This window comes from Falco peregrinus, chromosome Z, assembly GCF_023634155.1.
Source record: "Falco peregrinus isolate bFalPer1 chromosome Z, bFalPer1.pri, whole genome shotgun sequence".
Lineage (NCBI taxonomy): Eukaryota > Metazoa > Chordata > Aves > Falconiformes > Falconidae > Falco > Falco peregrinus.
Window position 1 is genome coordinate 14039875 of NC_073739.1, and position 24234 is coordinate 14064108.

General features: G+C 36.2%; 2 protein-coding genes across 5 annotated transcripts in view; one reads left to right on the forward strand and one right to left on the reverse strand.

Annotated features, from left to right (window-relative positions):
* Window positions 1-24234, forward strand: part of IFT74 (intraflagellar transport 74) — a 38465-nt gene that overhangs the window by 138 nt on the left and 14093 nt on the right. Inside the window, exons 1-14 of one of the 3 annotated variants that reach the window (XM_055790386.1) lie at window positions 5-551; window positions 678-818; window positions 1274-1406; window positions 1928-1976; window positions 3671-3769; window positions 3933-3993; window positions 4466-4525; window positions 5579-5640; window positions 15307-15445; window positions 16445-16507; window positions 17120-17263; window positions 17917-17957; window positions 19170-19249; window positions 22350-22403. In XM_055790386.1, the coding sequence (XP_055646361.1) occupies window positions 702-818; window positions 1274-1406; window positions 1928-1976; window positions 3671-3769; window positions 3933-3993; window positions 4466-4525; window positions 5579-5640; window positions 15307-15445; window positions 16445-16507; window positions 17120-17263; window positions 17917-17957; window positions 19170-19249; window positions 22350-22403 (1102 nt within the window). In that variant the 5' untranslated portion in view covers window positions 5-551; window positions 678-701. Of the gene's footprint in view, window positions 1-4; window positions 552-677; window positions 819-1273; window positions 1407-1927; window positions 1977-3670; window positions 3770-3932; window positions 3994-4465; window positions 4526-5578; window positions 5641-15306; window positions 15446-16444; window positions 16508-17119; window positions 17264-17916; window positions 17958-19169; window positions 19250-22349; window positions 22404-24234 lie in introns of those variants that run through there. The other 2 variants (XM_055790388.1, XM_055790387.1) reach the window with 2 other exon arrangements.
* Window positions 5647-15296, reverse strand: LRRC19 (leucine rich repeat containing 19). 2 transcript variants are annotated; one of them, XM_027784582.2, is made up of 5 exons: window positions 13075-15296; window positions 10431-10523; window positions 8989-9499; window positions 8575-8784; window positions 5647-7313 (listed from the first exon to the last, which is right to left on the reverse strand). In XM_027784582.2, the coding sequence occupies exons 2-5, from the start codon at window positions 10512-10514 to the stop codon at window positions 6976-6978; spliced, it is 1143 nt and encodes a 380-aa protein (XP_027640383.1). In that variant the 5' UTR covers window positions 10515-10523; window positions 13075-15296; the 3' UTR covers window positions 5647-6975. The 2 variants fall into 2 exon arrangements, with proteins under 2 accessions (XP_027640383.1, XP_055646364.1); XM_055790389.1 differs by having other exon boundaries at window positions 10431-15296.

The following is a 24234-nucleotide window of genomic DNA, read 5'->3' on the forward strand; positions in this document are numbered from 1 at the left end:
GAGAGGGAGAGGCTACCGCGGCCCTGCGGGCCTTCCCGTGCTATAGCGGTGGCCGTCGGCGCCGGGTGCCCCTCAGTCTGCCGGCGGCGAGTTTCTGTAGCCCCGGGGGAACGGCGGTGCTGCCTGTCGGTTCGGGTGGTGGCCGGCGGCACCGCCATCTCACAGGCCCCTCCGGGCGGCTGCCTGACGGCTTCGGCGATCGAAAAACCGCCTCTGTACGCGGCGGCTGGGGGGAGCTCCTCGAGGGGCTGGTGACCGCCGCCGGGCTGTGCTAGGGGTCGCACAGCCGGGGGTTGCGTTGGTGAACGGTGGTGCGTGAAGGGCTGTACCCAGGTAACCCCGGTGGGTTTGACGGCAGCTGCTCGCTTCGAGTGTGTGTCACAGGCTTGAATTCCGCGGGGAGACGCTGCAACAGTAAAACCCACAAGGATTAGCTTAACAACACAAACTGAGGGCTGACTAGGCCGTGCCTTGCCTTGCTGCGGGACCCGCTGTGGTCCTCAGAGCCCTCACCCTGTACAGGAGCCTCTGCCTCCTACCGTGCTCATCCAGTAAGCAGGAGCTTTGCAGATTTCTAAAGAGTAAACTCCTTTTAACAGGTGAAACAACTAAGCTTTAAAGAGTTGGTTTCTGGTAAAGACCTTGTGCAAATTAAAGGACAATTTTCTTCTTCCCAGAGAGAAACTCAAAAAGCAACAAATATGGCCAGTAGTCACAGACCTCCAATAGCTCGTCCTTCTTCCAGAGCGGGAATAGGGCTGACCGCGAGGCCTGCCTCTTCATCAAGGACTCCATCAGCAGCCAGAATAGGAACAGGGGTATGTTTAAAAAAAACCAAACACATAAACCCAACTTCGATACATTTATATTTCTATGCATTATTTTACAACTTTTTTAGTACCAAGACTAAAGCAATAGTTTCTCATGAAAAAAATAAAAATTTTAATTTTGTGGAGAATTTTACTTCCTAATTTTGACTGAAAGGGGGTCAAGGAGGTCTTACATCAAAGAGTTCACCTGGGAGATCTTAATAGCTGTAATGTTGCAGACAGAGGGAACAATGAAAAGCTGCTCAAAGGTAATCTCTTAATGCTTCTGCAACAGACATTTGACTGAAGCTTTGTTTCCTTTAAGAGATGTAAATGCTAAAAATTCTTACAGGAACAGTATAGAGACTAACTTTTTAATTGTTTTAGCAATTGCGTAAGGATAATAAATTCATACTTCAGAGTTGGGAGGTTTGTGGTTTGGTGTTTGGGTTTTTTTTTAATAGATGCCTCCTAGTACATCAAGACCCAGTTCTCGTGGTGGTTCAACTACTGGAGGAGTTTTACCATCTCAGATTAAAGTTGCAGACCGTCCAGTGACTCAACAGGGATTAAGTGGAATGAAAACTGCAATGAAAGGTATTTTTTACTGAGAATAGCTATCAAACATGTCTGCAGACATTTTAAAGGAGTATTTAGGGGTTTAAAGAAAAAAAAATCAATTGCTTTATAAATTGCAGAGTGAACAGCTATGATTAATAGGAGTTGGAGAAAGGAAAGGAAGATTAAAGCATCCCTCTTCTTTTCTTTGGTCTTGGCAGTCGGTGAACAAAAAGGCTTTTCTGTGCCTGAGTTGTCTTTAAAAATTATTCAAAAGAGTAAAGATAAATTGTGTCTTCCATCACTGCAGAATAATTAAAATACTATCACATAGTAACTATTCAAGTTACTATTCAGTAACTGGAAAAAGCAATGTTTATCTTCACAACAATCTAAAATTAATTTCTGCCCTCATTTGTCTTAATGAGGTAAAATCTATTTAAGAACGCTGAGAAGATGGCAATTCTCTGTCTGAAAATCCTACAGATTGTTTTCATAATTTACAGTTCATTGAAATTAGTTGTTTTCTAACAAAATGTTATCTTTCTCGCATTTTTCAGGTCCTCAGAGACAGATAATGGATAAAACATATTACCTGGGACTACTGAGGTATGTCTTAACAACACATGCAAACTGCAGAAGGTTTAATGCTGTGTTCCCTTGCTGACAGGAAGTTTGTTGAGCTTAACGATAATGTGGAATAAGTGGTGTTCGCTTATAATGAAGTCTGTCCTGTTGTAAGAGTTAAGGTCATTTTGTATATAGTTCGTAGGAACAAAGGAATTTTATGCTTATGTCTAAGTACAGGTAGATTCCTTTGACACTTTAGGCTTGCAAAGTTAAATGCACTCCTACAACGTTAGTAAACGAGGGGTCAGTGATTTTGAGCTTCTACCTGTAATGCTTAATAGGTCTGATAGCACCGTTTGTATGAAGCAGCATCACAAACTAAGCACTTTTTAGTGTACATTTCAGGCAGTTTACTTGGATTATACATTGAGCTAACACTGAAAAACACAAGGCCTTGCAGAAACTGTATTGCACGCTACTTTGTCAGTTGACCATATTGCAGTATTGAATAATCAGTCCTAAAAGATGTCATTTTAAATATGAATGATATCCACATTCTGTGAAATCATAGAATCATTTAGGTTGGAAAAGACCTTTGAGATCATCAAGTCCAGCCATTAACTCAGGACTGCCAAGTCCATCACTAAACCGTGTTGCCAAGCACCACATCTATTTACATGTTTCTTAATGAGCCCTCCCTGGGCAGTCTGTTCCAATGCTTGACTGCCCTTTCAGTGAAAGAAGTTTTCCTAATATCCAACCTAAACTTCCCCTAGAACAACATAAGGCTGTTTCCTCTTGCCCTGTCGCTTGTTATCTGGGAAAAGAGACCAACCCCCACCTGCCTACAACCTTCTTTCAGGCAGTTGGAGAGAGCAAGAAAAGCCCCCCTAGAGTCCCCTCTTCTCCAGACTAAACAACCACAGTTCCCTCAGCCACTCCTTGTAAGACTTGTTCTCTAGACCCTTCACCAGCTTTGTTGCCTGTCTCTGGACACACTCCAGCATGTCTACATCCCTATTGAAGTGAGGAGGCCAAAACTGGACACAGTAGTGGAGGTGCAGCCTCACTAGTGCCAAGTATAGGGGGACCGAAACAATGGCAGTCTGCCCCATGCAGTGTTTCGCTTGGATGTGCCTGCAATCTTACAAGCTTGACTACCCTGCAGTCTTCTACAAATGGACCTTGAGCTTGTTTGGAGGTTCTAGCAGGGGACTGCAGCTATCATACACCCTTGACTGATGAACAGTACATCTCTTATCAGGGAAGGTTGTCCTCTTTGACCGAGCTTGCAGCTTCATGAGGGACATGCATGGAGCAGTGAGGGAGGAAGGGGCCATCTGCCTAGCCAGCCGAATTGGCCAAATCAACCCTGATGATCAGTGAGGTGACAGATACCACAGTGAGATAGCCCTCACATCCGATACTGTGATTTTTTTTCTTGTCCATTTGGGAATAATTCACATCTATTTCATCAGCAGGGACAAAAAGCAATTAAAACATTTTATTTCATATCCAGCTTTTCTAACAATTACTTAAGATTTTATCTGATAGAACCACTCTGCTTTTTTCCTCACTTCTGCAACTCTTCTTTAAAATACTGATGTGAAACACGGTGCTGTGTGAGAAAGAGCTACTGATTGCACATCTCCTATAGTAAAATATAATTTCTGTTCTGTGTTTTAATTGTACATTCAAATTTTAAAGATTCTTTTTTGTTTATTTTTTTGCAGAAGCAAAACAAACGAACTCACAACAGAAATTCACAAGCTGCAGGAAGAAGTAGAAATGTACAAGCAAGAGAAATCTGTCTATTTGTCATATGAAAAAAGGTGAGATGTATTGCAGCTAATGCAGCACTTTCTCAGTCGCAAGACTGTTCTCAGATATTGAGCAGGCTTCAAGGAACCATTAAATAGTTCTTTTTTATTATTTTATTTTTACAGGAATGAATCTTCCCATCTTAAGTTTGACCTTTTTTTTTCTTTTATTTAGGGCAGAGGCTTTAGCTGGTGAAATCAAAGAATTTCAAGGTCAGCTAGCAGACTACAACATGGTATGCTGCTGTCAACTTTTGATACTGAATGCTTTCTCTTCTGTCATTTACTTTGTATTGCTTTTGCTTTATTGCAGCATCTTTTATTATTAGCACATCTCTGTAAAAATGTACTAGTTAGTACTGCTTTTTATTCAGTTACTGGAAAGGAAAAAGATGGAAATGAGCAAAAGCAAAAAAGAAAAAAAGGACGTGTACTATACATTAGGAGAAGCAGTTGCATATGGATTTAAGAATTTACTGCTGCGTAATATTTGTGGGTTTGTACATCTACATGTAATGATAATTACTTCTGAAAACTGCATGTAGTCTGTTCAGATTCCCAAATCATGTTTTTTTCCATTTGCAATAACAAAAAATTGCTGTGTTTTCATGAGTGCTTTGTCAATTGCTACCTAGTTGTCTGATATTTTTTGTGTGTAATTAAAAAAAAATGCAAGTAATAACAGGTTGGAGTTATGTCTCATTTCAGGTTGTGGATATACTCAACACCAATATGGATACAACAGAGGTGATTCGGGATTACAATATGGTAAGAATTAAGAGTACTTGCTATGTTTGAACTGTAAAGTGGGGTGTGTTACGTTCTTGGTGCTTTGAACATATGACATCTCTAAAAAAAGCATAGCACTAATTTAAAACTTAGCCATTTTTTTCCAGTTAAATTAACCATAATATTGGCAATATATTTGCAGTAAGAAAATGGTTTGAAGTGCTGGATTAACAGCCCCATGATGGTTTTCTGTGTTTTAGCTTTCTAAAGGCTGTCATCCCAACCCAAATTGCAAGTGTTAAAATATATTCTTTATTTGATTTGGGAGCATCTAGTCTTATGGAAGGCAAATTCACTAGACTGTACTGCCTTGTAAAGCTGCCTGGTCTTCTGGAAATTTAGTTCTTTTTTATCTTCTGCCTTTTAAAAGACTCCAATGTAATACATAAGTTACTGACATGGCCAACCACAAAATCAATGAGCTTTTTTCTTCCTTTACTTTCATTATTTTCTAACACAGATAGAGTGTTCCCCTAAATATTAAGGTGTCAGTGGCATAAAGCATGTTCCATTTCTTACAATCACTTCGTTCATAAGGAAAAGAAACCAGGCTTAGAAAAGTTTATTTTGGTAGTTTGAAAAACCGCCTAAATATTTTTTTGGTCAAAACAATTCTTTTTTTCCCTGTATTTGATTGAAAAATAAAGTTGCAATGTCTGTCAGAATGAGAAGAATGCTTTGCAAGTGTTAGATTTTTCATTCTGTTGGTAGGCTTAAACTTAGTATTTTACTAAGTGTTCCAGGTATAGTTCCCACAGTAGTAGTAAGTGAATTGATTTGTTGAAAACTTGATTATATTTCTTCTTCAAACATAGAGATGCCTTCTTACTTCCTTTGGTTTCCAGTGGAAGACTGCGATTTCAGAGGGTCTTCTGTATCAACTGTGAAAAACCTTTGCAGCAGGCAGCCTCTACTGCTGCTTCCTTTTCAGTGTTCTGAGCAGCTTCTTGCTCATTTGAAGGAAACTTTGAATTTGTGTACAAAATCTGTGTTGTTAATGTATTGTATCAAAATACTTTTTTTCTTTTTAAGTTAAAGGTCCAGAATGACCGTGATACTCAGAGTGTGGATAAAATTTTCACAGAAAGACAAGCGTAAGTACAGTAAGTGTATCCTCCTCCAGAGCTGTTAAAACCATAATTGAAATTGGCAAAATTGAGATGTTAACTAATTCAGAAGTCCCTCAAGTGTGATGCATGCCCCAAGTGGTACCTGATATGTCAGTGACGGGCTTCAGCTGGAGTTCCTAGTTTTAAACTCTTCTGAGTAACTCCTGTGGAGATACTTTCCACACCATCCAGGAGGAGTTAGGTGGCAGTGGAGACTCCTGTCTTTTGGCAGCCTGCTGTCAAGGTCCTGAGTTCTAGAGGTTGTGTTGTGGAGTAGCAGAATGGAGAAAGCAAACAGAAGTGTGAACTAGAATTGACATTCCTGTTTGGTAAGGTAGAGGTGTGTGGAGGTGAAGATGAGGGCAGTGAGATGTTTACAGTAAGAATTTGTAACCCATGAGAACAGCTTGTGTAGTGATAGGTTGAGAGGATGTGTTTCTGAGATGTTTAATTTCAGGACAGGTATGTGCAGGAGAAAGAGATACGATCCTTGTTGCCCATAAGAGCAATCTCAATGATGAGATTTTAAAGTATAAATAAAAACTTTTTAAAAAAAAAATTACCATTTAATAAGAAGGCACTTTTCAGTAATGCTGTGGTTTTCAACAGCCCAAAACCACATCTGTTTTACCCCTGAATGCGTTTTTAAGTGTTAAGAAAACATGAAGAGAAAAAACTTGGTTCCGTAGCAAACTAAGACAAAAAGACATTAGGTATGCAGTAATAATAATTGATTGTTGTACTGTATGTAGACACATTTAAGGGAGTAGAGCAGTTGGTCTTTTTTGTTCTGCTAATTTGGTTAAAAAAAAACCAACAAATACTCTGTTCTCTGATTGTGTTGGTTTTGCCTAATAGACTACTTCTAAGCTGTGACACCATTGATTTAGATTCAGTCCCCCGTCTGGCTGTGGTCTGCTTCAACGTTTTAGAGAAATTATTTTTCTTTTCTAGACTTATTCACAATTAAAGCAGTTAAATTTTTCACAATTAAATTATGCCAGCTTCACAAGCTACTCTGTAAAGACTTGTTCATGTTAAGCAATATACAAGTAAGCTCTCCCCCAGCCCCCACCATAAGTAAGCAAATAAATTTTTATAAAAGATGGATTATGGGTGGTTTTTTGCATGTTTTGAAATATTTGTTATGATACTAATTCACGCACATTACATTTTTAGCTTCATGATTCATGCAGCAATGTTATGGATTTGATGAGATGAAAGGAGATAGACTGCTTAGCTTCATTTTGTATTGCACATCAGTAGAGTAATATGGAAGTACAAGTGTACTATGGTTTTGAAAAGTCAGTTCATCACCTATTATTTAAGACTTGAACTCTTCTCAGTACTATAAGAATCTATGTCTTTGTCCTCAGTACAGCCATCTTCCCCAGACACAAATGCATGACTTTTCTCAAATATTACTATGGGATCTTCATTGTTTGTACCCAATTCTGTAGGAAAAGGACTCATATCAGCAGCAAACTCCTGTTCAGACATCTCTGAGTCATTTTCTTCCAGACGACGGTGGCTGTAGCTGATCAAATAGTGATACCATGTTGGGCATTTTATAGCGGTAAAAATCAGGAGTGTAGTGCTTAAGACAAACCCTAGGACACCCACTAGGAAGGTCCAACTTTTGCCAACAAGTGGTAACCCTTTAAAACAAATAGGAAAAAAAGGAAGAGTCATCTTCATGAGGGATACCAGCAAGAACACTAGTATGATGTTTTTCATAGTTAAATTGAGGACTCACAAAATAAGTGATAGGGGAATTACTGAGTATCTCCAAAGCTTTAGTAGAATGTTCTTGCTATGTTATTAGGGAATCAGTAGCATCACTCAGACCAAAAATGCATGTACATCTCATGTTTTCTAGCAACATAAATCCACCATGCACATTTATCAAAAAGAATAGTTTCAAAGTCAGATGAAGTTCTAGGGACATATAAAATAATCATTTTTTTCAAAATTTGAATTCCAAGATCAGGCTTTGGAAAAAAAAATATCAGTAATTGACTCAAATTCTATTTCCCAGGCTTAAATTTCTGTCTGATGATGATGTCTGCACCCTAAAATACTTCATCTTTTGTTTGGCATATCCTTTCAATTGTATTTCTTTTATAATAAAATTTCAATAGACTGTAGTTGCCAGTAGTCTTTATTTAGAAGCTAGTTTTCTGTGCCGGCTATAGTCCTAAAATAGATTATAGCTGTTACAGCAAAAGGAGTGTGTGGCAGTGGTGGCTTACAATTTGTGTATGTATCTGGAGATTGGTATTTCTTCTGCTTTAGCCAGAAGCAACAACTAAAACATTTCAGTATGGAAGAGTGGAGAACAACATTAATTTGCATGTCAGAAAAAAAATAATTGCTTCACTGAAAGAAAAGCTAGATTATTACAGAGTGATGATGGAATTAACATCAAAAGGTGAAGAAAAGTAAGGAGACTATCACTGAAATTTTCAAAGATTATGGTATGTGCACATCGGTGTCTTTTACACCGAACACAGTTTAGGGCAGGAGTAAAATTAATAGGCTCACTTTTTCACATTTTAAGACAACAGCTACACCTAGAAAGTAGTTAGTTTGGAAGAAGTAATTATTACTTTTTTTTAATGATGCTTCCCTGGTTCTTTTAGGGAGAGATCTGGGCAATTGTCTGAATTTCAAGCCTTTGAAATTTCATCATCAGTTTGTAGTATCGTTTGAGAATTCAGGTGTATGTTTTGAATGCTTACCTATTACAGCTTAGCACTCACTAGAATGTGTGTACAGTCTACCAAAACCTGGAAATACGTTTATTCCATAGCCCTGGCTTTTATGGAAGAGTTGCAGTGCACTGGGAATACAAACCAGTTGAAATCATGGAACAGTCAGTCAGCTTGTAAGCAGTAAAGCGAAACACCAGTATATTACCTGCATGTGTTCCATTGATTCCAGTGATGTTGCTTGGAGTCAGAGCTGTTAGTAAGGCATTGCTTTTAAGTTTTATGGCAGAAGTGGAAGTTACAGTGTTTTCTAAAGAATCTTTTCCAGTTTTGCAGTCAGCTGGTTGAATAGCTGCCATCTTGATGGAGAATTTTTCCTTGGTGTTTGGGAGTGTACATGTAGTGGTGTTTTCATTTTCTGTGAATGTGAGCAGTGGAAAGGCTATAAGATATTGTTAGTTAATTGGCAGTCTGATTAAAAAAAAATAATAATCAATGATTGCTAGTGTATAAGTAATATTTACAGATAACTTGATGGTTGATGTTATCCAGATCACGAAACACCAAGATAAGGCTATTTGATATAAATGATCATGAAGTTGCTGCTCTTACCAAAACTTACCCATTGTCACGTTGGAGGCCATTAGCCATATGTGTAAATTAAGGAGGTCACAGGAGCAGGTCCATGGGTTTCCAGCTAAAACAATTCTACTCAATTTAAAAGATGATTTTATATGAAGAGATTTCAGTAAGTTATGTTGTAGATTTAAAACTGTCAGACTTATTAGAGAAGTAAATACATCTGAATCTAGTTGAGTAATTGCATTATAGGATAGATTCAGCACTGACAGTTGATTTAATCCTGCAAATGCTGCTTTATGAACTGTGCTAATATGATTGTTGCTGATATCCAGAATTACAAGTTTTGTCAGGTTGCAGAAGCTGTGATTATACAGTACAGTAATCATATTTTCATTCAGATAAAGTTCAGTGAGGCTAATAAAACTTCCAAGAATCTCTTTGTCACTGTTTTTTAAACTGATTTTATTATTTCTGAGGCTTAATTTAGTAACGTTTTGGAAAAGATTAGTGCAGATCTTAGAAAAGTTTTTTCCAGACTCCTCACAAGTGACCTGTTGAAAAAAAGAGAATGACTACAATTAAATACTGTAGGAAAATATGGTGATGAAGGTGTCTCAGTGATGGCTGTCAAGGGCATGAAAAGTCTTTCCTATATATTTTAATTTATATGTATATGTATGCATCACTGCAGATTATAGTTTGTAGTGTCAAGATACTTGGACTAGCTTTAAAGGAGATGGTAAGTACTGGAAACAGGTTGGTTGATTATCCCTCATCCTAAATAAGTAACCTGTGTTCAGCTTGTTAGTGATGTAACCAGACTGAGTCTAGATAGTTTATTTAAAAACAAATGTAGATGGCGTGCCTTTTCTTTACTGTATATACCCATTATGTAAGTGGTTTTGTTCTTGTTTGTCCCAAAGATGAACAAGCATGAGGTATACTACTGGACTTGTAGGCACTGAGTTCAAAGCAAATACTGCAATACAGTTTATCATTTGACTGTTAATCGAGACTCCTTCCTTCCCCTCCACTACCCAATAAATACAAAATCCATTAAATTAATCTGTGAAGAAAAATTTTAAAATTTCTTATATATGTTTGGACCTGACTTGGGCAAGTGCTAACTCAACAGATCTCGCTAACTTGAGCAGTAATTTGCCTTGTCAAAATAACTGTTTTTAAAAACTGTTGCATTTTAGTTCTATTCCAAAATGATGCAAAGATAAAGAAGACACTCCTGTTGTCTGCAGAGAGATTTGACTGAGATATAAATCCATGTCAAATATGTTTTGGTGTTATTCACCCGCTTAAAATGACTACCAGCAGCTGTCCATTTCACAGAAAACCATGTCGTCTTATTTGTCAATATGTGCTTCTTACTTCAGGAATTTTATATTTACAAGGGAGTTTTAAAAATGTCTTTAGCTTCTAGTGTATTTTTAAAAAATAAAGAGTAATTTACACACATATAAAACTTACAGTTTGAGAAGTAATGTTGCAGTCAGCAGTGACTGGATTCAGAAATAGTATTCCAGCCCAGATCGCAAACCAAGAAAGTTTCATGGTTAGAGCCTAGTAGAAAACAACACTTTTGTATACCAAGGCCAGAATACCCATGCCTTCTATAGTGGTAGTTTAACAAATTAATAGATACAGTTATTTCAATGCTAATTTATTCTACATAAATAATTTGTTCAACATAAATATTTTTAAATGTAAAGGAAAATGTAAGGAAAACCATATGTTATTAGAATTAACGTGTTCAGTTTTTGCTTAATTGAGACAAACTTAAAATCCAGTGAGCAGACTGTATCAGCAAATAGATTGATTAGACAAGTTAATAGACAGCAGTGTCATAAATGGATAAAACAAAGAGGCAGGGAATACTCATTAATATCCCCGTTAAAGTGGTTATGAGTACTGGAAGACTATGATAGGAGTAAACGGCAGAAAGTATTCAGGCTTGCATGTTCTCCCTAAATAATTTCTTTTGTGGCCACTGACAGAGGCAGAACACTACCAGATTGATTGTTGGTTTATCCAGTCAGATTTCTCTCGTGTTCTTATGTAAGTTATTAAGCAGGTTTTTGTGAATTTTCAATTAATAGATTGATCTTCTAATCTCTTTATTATCCATAATATAACATATGTCATATAACATAAACCTGGACCTCTATGTTATGAAGGTGAGGTTGTTGCTCTGATCTTTGGAACTAAGTAAACATGGTTCAGTCTCTTGTGCTGGAGTTTTTGTACAGGTTTAAACCTTATTTTCTGAGAGTGAGGAAAGCCTTTCTGACAAATGGTATTCACTGTGACATAACTTCTGTCAGAAGGTGTCACTCATTCATCCCCTTTGAATCAGGCATTATTTGCAAGATCTATTAATTTTGAATAGGAATGTTAAACTATCTCTGTCAGATGTTAAATCAGTCCCTGTTTGTGCTGGACTTGAGTTAAAATGTTATGTAAAAGGTAAATTATTCCTTCATTTTCACACTTCTTCTCCAGCATCTGAAGAAAAGATAGTGAGCTAAGTGCCAGTATCTCCTTCCCAGATTTCTGTATTCCAGATTAAAAAAGATCCAAAAGATAAGGTGTAAGATATGTTTATAAAGTGCCTAAAGTGCCTGTGCTGTAGAGTATTCACTGAATTTAACAGAGAAGAGTGGGGGAAATTGCATAAGGAAGCTCAATTGCAGAAACAATGCTAAATATTGACAGCCAGTCAGATTAAGAAAAAAACTCCACCAACCCTTAAAAAGAGTGCCACGACATCTTTGCTGATCGATGTGGAGTAGGTGAAGTCACAGAACAAATTGGTCAAATCTGATTGATTGCTTCTATATGTTTACGTGTCTAAGAACTGACCTCATTCACCTAACTGAATCAGCCTGGAAACTTAATAGCTTCTTGGAAAGAAGAAGATAAGTACCACATACAATCCTGTGATACATTTTGTATTTTTACTGCTGCTAGAAACTTCCATTAAATACAAAAAAAGAGTTCATAAACCTTTTTGTTAGACGTCATCAGTGGCATGGACAAGGGGTACTAGCAGCAGCAGCCACTGTGGTATTATGTTCTGTGTTAGGTGTTGTTCTTGTCAGTGATGGTACTGGTGACCTGCATACATTTTTTGAAGGCAGTTCGTGTATTGCTAGTGGAAAATGGGATGTCGTTTGAGAACTCCTGATGTAGACTATGTTAACTGCTGGATCTTGTGGCATACTTGGACCTTAAAGGTACTGCTTCCAAAATGCTCAGAAATAAAACAGGCCTTAACCAGGCAATCTAGAAATACAGGTTAATAGTATTATTGTAGTTTTCAGATTTCAAGAAAAATACTTTCTTTAATAGAATGGGGGAAATATATTAAAAAAAGGAAGTCTGTAAGTTAATAACAAGTTGCAAATGAAAGTTAAAGTTTTTCAAAATTTCAAGAAAAAGTTAAAATGTCTGGATGAAGGGGATGCCATTAACTTGAAAAATCCTTTTCCTGTCTAAAATTCACTCTACATAAAAATTCGACAAAAGTCGAAATCATAGTTCGTAGTTTTTACTCTAGTTTCTACTGAAAAGTTAGGGGGTTTCTTACAGATTCAATTTCTTACATTGTTTATGTGTGAACCTATATAATCGATAGAACAGGAAAACATCTGTAATTTTAATTGCAGTTTAGCTTTTTTGCTAGAACCAGATTTTTAAAATTGCTTTTTAAAGTAATTTCTTTGGAAAGAAACTGAGGGTGGGAATACATTGGTCGTAGCTTGACATTTCCTTGTAATTAGAAGAGTTCTCTTAAAAAAGTTTGCCTCAGATAACTTTTTACGATGTTATCATTTAATAGTATGTAATTCCTATTGTTTTTCTTATATTTGTAAAGAAAAAGACTGGTTTGGGGAGGAAATGGAGTTCACATAGTCAGGTAGTCTGGTTTTTGGAGAAGAAACGGGCTGTTCCTGTGCTGAAGTACAGTTTACTTAACAACTTGCATGTCCAAGGTTCATAGTAATTCCTGAACTTTTAATGTATTTCAAGCTCTATTTGTTTCCAGTCTAGCAACAAAGTCATACTAAAAATCTTTGCCTACATTTTGAAAAAGATGTACCAAATATCTTACCTTTTCTGTTGCTTCTTAGAGGCTGTGTATGTACACATGTGTAGATTTTTTCGATGTACTGACAAGAAATAATATGGTGCAATAGCACTTTGGTTTTGTTCAACCTTTGTACCTGATGAATAAGCAGGTGGTGTAAGAAAAAAAAAACACACTAGAAAATCCTTAGCAAAAGATTGACTAGGTTGAGCAACTTCTTACAATCATCTTGGATTTAAATGGATCTACAGCCAATAGGGAAGTCTAGTAGTAGTAAGCTCAAGTGTCACATTCCAGTTCATATAGGAAACACTGAGTTAAAATGCCACAAGGAATTTACAAGCAAGTTGGGTCATAATCAATTAAAGAAATGCTGGAGATGGAAAAAGACTTGCATTTTTTATATCATCAGTTATCACAAGAGGAAAATTTCAAGATATTTGCATACTGAAGTAGAGATCTCTGGTAGTTAAATGTATTAATTCTTGTTTTTTGGAAACATCAGAGGAGCTGTGGGGTATGATACGTAAGCCTCTTTTTAAAAAAGAATTACAAGCAGTTAAGGACATCTGTTATATGGACTATATTTCGGAAAGAGATTCTAAAACCAGATGATACTTGCTGTGATTTGAGAGCATGTCTATATGCAGACTGAAAAGAGAATTGTGTTGATACACAGATACTACTTCAGTGAATTTTCTTCTTGAGTTGGTGCTCATTCTGTCCAATGTACAGCATTAAACTACAAAATGGTTTCATCTCCTCTCATTCTCCATTCCTATCAAATATGTGGCTGTAGAAACCACTTCGTTTCGCTGTCTCGCTTTGACGTTATTTGCCACTTTGGTTTTTTGCTTACTGTCTCAGAACAACTGTGCAACTTTTCCAAGCCTCATCACTGATTCAGCTTCATCAGTTGTCTTCAAATTACTTATGGTAATGAATTGTCTTCCTGTGATAGCCATTGCTGATATTGTTATTGCCTCTTAGAAAATCACTGAGTTTTAACCTTCTGTCAAAAGGCTTCTACCAGAGAAGATACTTCACAGCTGAGTCAGGTGTTTCTAGTGTCAAGGACATACTGGATCATCTTGAAGTATTTAGCCAGGAGTCCACATCACATAAGAAAAATAAATTTGCCTGAGGTTAAGAGGCCTGCCATGTGTTCACACACACTTTACATTGGAGGGGCTGGAAGAGTAGGCTTTCTTTCCTTACTCTGTCATACAGACTTGCAGTCTCAGGCATAGACAAGAAAAATCCAGTAGAGCTTGGAGATACCACTGTCCTCAGCAGTGACGGCTGCTTCCATATGGTGCTTTGGAGCACAGGAGAAATGTAGCAAGCGGTATTCTTTTCACCCTCCCTAAATGCCCCAGTGATCTCCAGGAAAAGGCACCTTGTTTGTACTTAAATTACAAGTTCCCTATGAAGTAACAACAGTCCCTCCTGGTGAATTACATCTAGTGCGGAGCTTTATTCTGGAAATCAGCAACCTTAATATTTTCTTGAATTCTTCATTGCAATTTTTCTGTTTCCATTCTGTGACATCTTCAGTTGGGCTTGATTTGAGAGTCACTGCTGAGGCTTTGCAACAGCTTTCAGAGGCCCACCAGACTGAGGGACAGGGAGCCTCCAATAAAGAAGTAACATGGAACCTCTCTGCCAGCTAACTTTGTTCTGTGCCTTCCAGAGGGTCTTAAATCAAACTACTCTCATAACTTAAGAGCATGCTTCTCTTAAAAAGCTACTCCTTTCCACTACCAAGTGTAACATAATTATCCATTCATAAACCCATGTTACTTATGATGAGGCAGATAATTATACATTATCTGTGTAATGTTTACTGTATGTACCTTCACAAATCAGATACCAGCTTCTTTATTTCAAACTGCCTGGTTTTATTCCAGCAATTCACTGATTGAGACCAACTGAGAGGGGCTAGTATACTTTTGCCAGTGTTTGGGACTGTGCAGACAGACAGGGTGAGAGTGCTGGAAAAAACTCTGTGTGTACTGTAAGGGCAAAGAATTCTTCATCTTCTGCATTCCGTAGTGTGAATGTTTATATAGCTAATCCGGTTTCAAGAAGATTAGATGCAAGTAGGTAGGTAACTTCTTTTTTTTTTTTAAGAGTTTGTGGAGTTCTTATGTTACAGGATCATTTCAGTCAGTGTGAACTAATACCAGAGTTTGAAATGGGTGCTTAAAATAAACATCAGCTACTAAAAGTTACAAAAACGTTCTATTTTTACAGCACAGAAAAGTTAATTCAAGGTGTAGAAGAAGATATCGAACGTGAAAAGGTTGTAGCAGATGACATAATAAAAGACATGTCACAGGAAAATCAAGCTAAATATATGGAGATGAAGGCTGCAAATGAAAAACTTTCCCAGGTTTGTTTGTTTCGTTGCACTTACCTAAAATATTTCTCAATCTGACTCCATTGGTTCCAGATACAATTTAAGTATTAAAGAGCTCGAGAATGGAGTAATACAATAAAAAAGCTTACTGGTATCTTAATCAATTGTAGAAGTGCCTAAAAAGCAGAGCAGTTGACTAAAATAAAATACTTTGTCTTTTTGTATTTCTTATTTTAAGAACAAATTATGTTCATAATTTTACTTTTAAATTTGGGACTGACATGCAAATATTAAAAGCCACTGTGGTGCTTAGATGTTTCATCATGTGTAAAAAGCAAGCGAAGGGGAAAAACAAACCCAGAATTTTTTGTAGTTCAGTTGAGTAGAAAGTTTTCTTCCTGCATACAAAAGTGAATCAGATGGGTGTTTTTGTTGTTGTTCTTGTACATTTCAATGTATCAGAAAAATGAACTGGGCTTTGTAAAATCTTTGTGACTTTGCTAACAAAAGCAGTAAGATTTCTAGGTTCTGGGGTCTGGGATCATGCAACTTCAGGCATGTGATCTTCGATGTTTTCTTTGTATAGTCACAGCAAGATAGGCATCTTTTGAGGCAAGTGCTTCCCAGCTGTCTTAGAATGAGCAAAATCACTTGTCAGAGCCTACCTTTCTCTTTCTCTTTCTGGACTGTGAAGAAACTGTGGTGACTAGTTCAGATTTTAAATCTGATTTTAAACTTCTGAAGTAGAAATGATAAATTCCACCCTCTTTACTGATTTTAAGAAAAGCAATGTAGTTATAGCCCAACTGGAAGTGACTGTGATAAGAGTTTATTGGAAAGATTGGATTCTGAAAGTAAATGGGTATTATATCTGAGTTACTTGAAGAAGCTGGATACAGTCTTGTCTTTTAAATTTTTAAGAGCAGCAATGAGATTTTTTACAGCATTTTATAAATACTGAGTTGCAGAACAAATAAGTAAACTCATCAAGTAGTATTTTTTATCTGAATTTTGCATTTTTTTCCTCTTTAGGAATTGGTTGTTCAACAGCAGGAATTGGATGCACTAAATGTAAAGGAGGAGTCTTTAAGAGCTGTATGTATGATAACAAGCGGTCTCCATACCAGTCTTCACTGAACTCTAGAGTAAAAAACAATACAGTGGAAAAATACCTATAATCTTGCTCCTTCCATTTTCACATACTGTAGGATCATGCCCTAGAGGCAAACTGTCTCTCTGCTTTACACCAGTAATTTCTAATCAGTTTTGGCTAAAAATTGCGTTTGCTAGATGCCAAGTACAAAATTTTGATAGCGTTAGTGAGGTTTCTTAGGATAAAAGGATTTATGAGCTGAAACATAGTTGTGTATATTTTCAGCAAGTCTACTTTTCAAATACTACCAGAATTTTTTCCTGTCCTTTTGAATACTCTATATAGTTTGTGATCCCCTGGAAATGATGAAGTAGTAAATCTACTCAGAAAATTAGCCTTAGGATGAACTCATAAAGCAAGAGATATTCCATTCCAGAAAGGGCAATATTGAAAATATGATTATAAAGTTTATTGTTTATACTGTCTCTGTACTGTTTGTAACAAATAAGCTTCACTTTGAATATATGCATAAGTGTTGCTTAACTAAAGCATAATTTCTGCAATGCTGTCTTGCAATCTGAAAATAGCTAGTAGGTTTTTGCTTTTCCCAATAGGAAATAACGCACTCTCAGGTGAAACAGGAGGCTGTACAGCTGTATGAAAAGCTCCATGAGCTTGAGGAACGTCGAGATCAAATGGTTGCTGAGGATAAGAACATGGAATCTCCACAGGAGGAAAGAGAGAGATTACTAAAGCAGGCAAGAACATAATATTTTATCATGTAAAAGATTCTCTGAGTCATTATTTTAAGGGATGATAATATTTGACAATACTTGAGTTTGAATCTTGCCTTTATTTGCTCTTTGAGCAGCACAAATCATCTGAAATTTAGGACAGTTATTAAAGTGGCTGGATCAGATATTTCAGGTTCAGCCAAAACAAAATTTGCACAATCAGCTTTTCAGCTGGTTGATTGTTCCAATTCATCAGTCCTGTTGGTATGGCAAAAATGGTCTTATTGAACAATTCTGTAACATAGCTCCAGATAGTATCCTTGCGGGATACTGAGCAGATGTACTAATCCACGAACAATTTTAGCTACTTTACAAGGGTATATACTGTATTATGTAGCTATCCATAGATACTGTATGGATTATTGAACCGAACAACACTGATGAGTGTGTCTGATTTTAAAGTGTGTATTGAGAAAGTAGGACATTTTGATGACTTAACACTTAAATCATACCACTTTTCACTGAAGAGCTGTTTTTGGACAACGTGACAGCAAGTTTGTGATTTCATACGCTGAGTTTCTATTCCCTATATACTGAATTAAGAAATCTTTTTTGATTTTCCTTTTTTCATTTGTAGATTTTATTTCCTGTCTTGAAGTTGTTATACTTTTTTATAGGTTAAGGATGATAGTCAAGAAATAGCAAGCATGGAGAGACAGTGAGTAATCCTATTGTACTGTTGCTAAAAATTACATTTACACCCTGAAGACACATAGTTTAATTCTATCATGTATTGCTGTGGTCTTTTAGAACATCGCCACATTTTCAAGCCTCTGCTAGTGTTAACCTTCCACAGAGAATAGAATAAATTTTTCTGTTTCAGCTAAATAATTTTTATAGTGATAGGACATTGCAATCTGCATAATAAGGTGCTTCCTGTCCTTATGAGCATGCCATGAGAATATAAACTGGTAATTGCACAGATGTAAACTACTTTATGGCTGAAGAAGACACTCATCCCTAAGAGCCACTCATCTGGGACATGAAGCTGAGCCTGTATTTGCTGCAGTCACATTTTGAAGAGTTTGTTATGCCTTCTTAAAACATGAGTTACAAAGTTGCTTACAGACAGTTCAATTCTAAAGAGTAACAGGGCATTGCTTGGTTCTTGGGTAGTGGTCCTTTCTGAAGATGTGCTAGAGACTCTGGTAAATGTTACAATAATAGTAAGAAGTGGGGGAGGGGAGCAGAATAAAACACTACAGTATTTTTGTGATTTTGAGCCTTTTGATTTCTCTCTCTTTACAGAAGAATTGAGATAATTCCTGAAATCTCCTAGAAACCATTTTAATTTTTTTTTAAACTGTATTCCCAACTGTAATAATTTTTTTAACTTTTACTGCATTTTTGATTGGATATTAAGTTGCTTAACATAATTTTTGGAAAGAAACAGTAACAGTGAATTATATTTGAGAATTTACATAGCAGTGTTTTTAAGGTAATTTCCTTCCTCACTTTGATTGATTATGTAACACAGTGGTTTTTTTCTTGACAATTTCTTAATGGATTTTAATGAACATGTAGGCAATTTTTAAGGAATACCATTCCTTTTGTAGTTTACCAATTATGTTGTAGCTCTGCAAAGCTGTATAGCAACCAGCAGAGGAACCTGTTGAGTAAGGTAAGAACTACTGATGACTCAACGAAAAATGCTTTTATTGAAAAAGAGCAGCAGTACTTTTGTTTAATAGATATAGGGAGTAAAGTGACAGGTAGTTTACATATAACTTTTATAATAACAGCAATCGTCTTGATACTCTTTTGGTTTTGATAAACTTAGGTTTGCCATTTTTATTTTTGATTTTGCTCTCCATTTTTGTCTAAAACCAAAGCACATTTTTAACCCTGGATTTCATTATCTGTTTGTCAGGCTGACAGAAATAAAAGAAAGAACAAACCATTTTAAAAAGGTCATTCAACGACTTGATCTGGATCTGGAGAATCATCAAGGTAATACGACTATGGTTGTAAAAGACTATGCAGAGCTGTATCTGTTCATACTATAACACATATTGTTACTGACATTAGTTGCTTGAAAATTTTAGGCTTATGCAAATGTCCATTATTCACCATCAGAAGAAGGTTTTGTGTCTGGGGTACAGGCTCCTCTGTTCAGTTATGAGAAATGGGGAGTATCCTCCTTTAGCAGCATGTTCATCACGTTCATATTGATTAGTAAATATACCATATAAAATAATATTACATCTGTCTGGTTTTCTGTCCAAAATTTATCTTTAGGACTACTTGAGAAATAGAAGTTTCTTTTACTGGCAGCATTGCAGAACCAGCTCAGCTTTAGAAAAGCTTTTATTTATTTTGCCTTTTGCATGATCTGATACACTGTTAGTGAATGTCGAATTGAGAATGTTTAATGATAATGTGTAAAGCAGACAGAATTCAGTATGCTTTTTTTTAATGTGTCTTTGAAACTTCTTGGGTTGATCTTTGCAAAAAGAGTTTGGGAGCTGCCTAGAAATGGCATTAGCTTAGAAACTTACCTCCAGCAAACACCTGCTGTAGTACGTTAGGCTGTTAGTTTGGGATTTGTCCTCGCACTGAGAAAGTAACTTGGTTTGAGCATAGGCCCTCAACAGCTGCAGAAGAGTCTCCTAAAAATGGCAATTCATCCCACAGAAGGCATTCTTCTAAACAAGGAATCTTGTTTACATAGGAGTTACAGAAATATGTGCATACATTCTGGAAAACTTTGTAACAAGTTCTTTAGATTCTACAGGACTGATGAATTAATGTGTTGTGTCCTTTTTACTTTATACCTTCTCTCATACGATCAGTGCAGAATTTAGCTGTAGATTTCTTCAAGATGAACATATATTTCTAAAATTGACCTTAAACAAATGTTTGATATATGTTTCTTATCTTTTGTATTACAAAATATTTCATACTTCTCTGGATAAGTAATTATTTTTGTGCAAATTTATTAAGAATGTTTTATTAGCTTTCTTGCTTCCAGATAATATGATTGCCAACTTTACTATTCTGCTTTACTTTTTCCTGTTTGTTTGGTTTGCAACTCTTTTTTTGTATCTTTGGACAAATGCAGAAGGTAAGAAGTGAGTCACTTTTCACACTTCATAGTTAATTTACACATGCAGTCAGTCATTGCTGGACTGTTATGTCTTTCACTGTTTTAGAAGAAGACCTCAGTTGAAGAAGAGGATTTAAAGCGTATTTAGGAGAAAGCACATGTTCTCTGACAACACATCAGGAACAGTCAGGATAATAAAGTTACCTCGTGGTATAATACAGAAGCAATTATATGTGTTGGTACAACATAGAGGGAATAAAGAAGATATTCATAAGGAGTGGCTTTAAGACACAGAAATATAAACTCCTAATGCCCTCTTCTCTAGTGAATGGAGAGAGAATCCCAGGGGGCCATTCATACTTCTGCTCTGAATCTGCATCTTGGTTTGTCCTTGAAATTTCCGTCCTCCCTCCCTACCCAGTCAGCTTACTTTTGGCTTAGTATTTAAAGTGTTTATTACAAAGCATTCCCAAAACTTCAGTTCCCAAAGTTTTTTAGTGAAATTTAAGGTAAAATAGTTGGGGGGACGGTGACGGGACTACAACTAAGGATTTTTTTAATATTTCAGATGAATATTTCAGTGCTAGGAACATTTTTGAGCAGGAAAAACAAAATAAACAGACCATAAATGGAAATAGCTATTTTTAGTTTTCACTTAAGAAAATCTAAATAAGTAAAGAATTCACCCACTTATTATATATTCCATATATTAGCAGTTACTTTTAACTGATTAGTCAAAATCAATGTTAACTCATAATGGAGTAGGTTTAACACTTCACAAATTGCTTGAGATGGTGAAATATTGATGTAATAATACCATATTTTACAGAAAACATCTGTAAAGACATTTTAACGGTTCTGGTCTTTGTTTCAAGTGGTTTTTTTTTTTCTTTAAACACTTGGCGGATCATGTAGCTTTCTGTTTCATGACTCACTGTAACTAGACTTTTTAAGAGTAGAACAGGCTGAGTTATTAAGTATCGGAGACTTAAATGAAAGAGAGAGTCCATCAAGGAGCAAAGCCACAGCTGCAAGGAAGCTGAAGCAGAATCACAGTCCCTTAGGGGCCCACAAGTGTTATTGTTTGTATATACTAGATAAAAAGGAAAGCATGAGGGTATACAAGTAAAAAGACCTGGAGAAATTTTTTTACTCAGTTATATCTGTATCTACTTCATTCTTTTTCTTTGTATTCTTTACAGTTACAACATTATGCTGAAAATTTATCAATGACCAGGACTCAAACAATTAAAAATTTAGGTGCTTGAAACTTAAAATTATTCTTAGGAGCTGAATTGTCTCACCTTCTCAAAACTTGTGACAAATATATCAGGTCTCCCACTTGACTAGTACATTTTATTTAAGAGCTATTTATAATCCGTAGCTGGATTTAAAGATGGAGTGTATTATGTATTGTATATTATTCATTACGCCTAGTACCACTATAAAGAATGTGTATGGAAATGTTCTTTTAAACTTAATTGTAGAAAGCTTTCTGTGCATTTTATTTTCCTACACCATTGCTTGTACAGTTTTCCTGTTTATTTCCCTGAGATTGTCACACTGCATACAAGCTGCATAACTTTATGAAAGTCCTTTCTAATAGGTGAAAGTGACATTGAAATGGCCCATACGTTAGAGAGAGCCATAGAAACTTTTAACTAACCATTGTGCCGAAATATACAAAAGCATTTGTTCTCTATTATTGAAATTCACTGAAAGTTTTTGTGAGCTTCCTTTGTTCAAACTAATTTTTATCCCACTCATATTTAAAATTCTAACCTCTAAAAGGATCTAAAAATTGCCTTGAGACTGATTTATTAACCTAATTATATCTCTTTTTTTTTTAATATGAAATTGTGTATGACGTAGTGGAAGTGACTACTTTAAATGACATGGGATGAGTCCTGTAGTTTCTAGGCATGTTAAAACTGATATTTTGCCTACCTAAAGGAATCCAGAACTGAGCTATTATAAATTTAAATCACTGTACATCTCTTGCAGGAGAAGAAAATTGGAAATACAAGGAGCTGAAGAAGAGGGAAGAAAGCATGGACTGTAAGTTTTTTAATAGACTTTAATCTAATTCCACAAAAATATAGATTTTCTTTTATTGTTAACACTCGGTTTATTTAGACCTGAAAAGAACTGATGTCCTGATACTTGCATAAAGTTTCTGCAGTGTACCTCAAGACAAGATAATTGATATCTTAGGACTTAGAGGACAATCACAAATATTTGGAGCTTCTTTCAAGGCTGTTCATAAAACATCAAAAGTCTTAGGAACACAGCTTTATTTTATGAAAGCAAGACAGAAATTAATTTTGACATAATTTAAATAGAAGGTATATAAAACCATCTGTTCAGGTCTAATTAAAAGCAGAAGTTCAAAATGGACAACTGTAGACATCACATAATTCATTAAAACTACGGCTTCTTGTATCTGTTTATTCAAGATGAATGCTACTGAAGCTTTCTTCCATATTACAAGGTTCTAATGTTTTAGAGACTTCATCAGCAACTAAAAGAGGATGAAAACAGAACTGTTTTTATAATATACCCTATTGCTAGTATACCACAGTCGGCAGCTTACAAAAAAAGTTGGTCTGTTACTCAGTGAAACGGGAAAATGATCAATAAATATGCTATGAAGGCCAAAGTGTATATTATGTTTTTGTAACAGTGTTCTCTAAAATTGTTCCATATAACTTAGGGCTACCATGATACTGAAAGAAAGGTCTCAGCTGGCAGTAAAGGAAGATGGATAAGAATGTACTTCAAGAGTTTCTGCATTTTCAAATGAGCTGATTTCCTGAGAAGTAGAAGGGCTTGGTCTTGATTTTCAGTACAAATACCAACCATGAAAAATGGGGCTTCGTGATCCTGACTATTTGGGTTTTGACTCTGCTTTTGCCTTTCATCAGAGGGTATTGATGGAGTAGCAAGAGGTGTTTGAGATTACCTGAGAGATTTGGGGGAACATGCAGGAGTGTTAAAGCTGGGAAAAGAGCAAATATGGTACCTGTCTTAAAAAAGAGGAGCCAGGGAATTATAGACCAGTCAGCTTAGTATTGATTTCCGAGAAGATTGTGGAAAAAGTAAGCAAGCAAATAATTTTATAAGCATTACAAAAACAGGAATATGAGTAACACCCGTATTGATTTGTCAAGAACAAACAACTAATTTCCTTCTTTGACAGAACAATATTGCAGAATAAAGGAGGAGCAACAGGTGACATAATTTAACTTCAACACATCTTCTACTGCTGTCTCATGTTTTTAGAAGCAAGCTAGGGAAATATTGTCTGTTATTAACTGTGCATTTGATGAAAAAAATATTGATTGTGAAGGATTCACTGCCAGGATGAAAGGATGTATTGAGTAGAGTTTTGCTGTGTGTTGCATGTTCAGGTCAGTCAATATTTTCATTGGTCAGTTGGATGACAGGAGAGAGTTTCACAGAAAATACTACATTGGAAGAACTGAAATCATGTTGGAGGACAGGGTTAGAGTTCAAAATACTTATGGGAGATTAGAAAAGAAGTACAAGAAGTTCAAAAAGGATTAAGTGTAAGTTTGTACGCTTGGACAGAGTAATCAACAGTAAGAATGCAGAGTAGGGACCAATTCTGTGGTATGGCTCAGAGTTACAGTGGAAGACAGGGTGAACATGGCTTAGCAGTATCAGACTAACATGGAAGAGAAAATACCACAGCAGTAGGTATACATAGGGGTATAATTTGTCACACACATGAAGTAATCTTGTTCCCAGTGCATTGAGGAAGGATTCAGTTGGAGTATTGTCTCTAGTTCTGCTCATAAAGAGGTTGGCAGTCCTGAAGAGAGACTGATGAGGGATGTGGAAAGCCTGACCTGCAACGAAATATTAA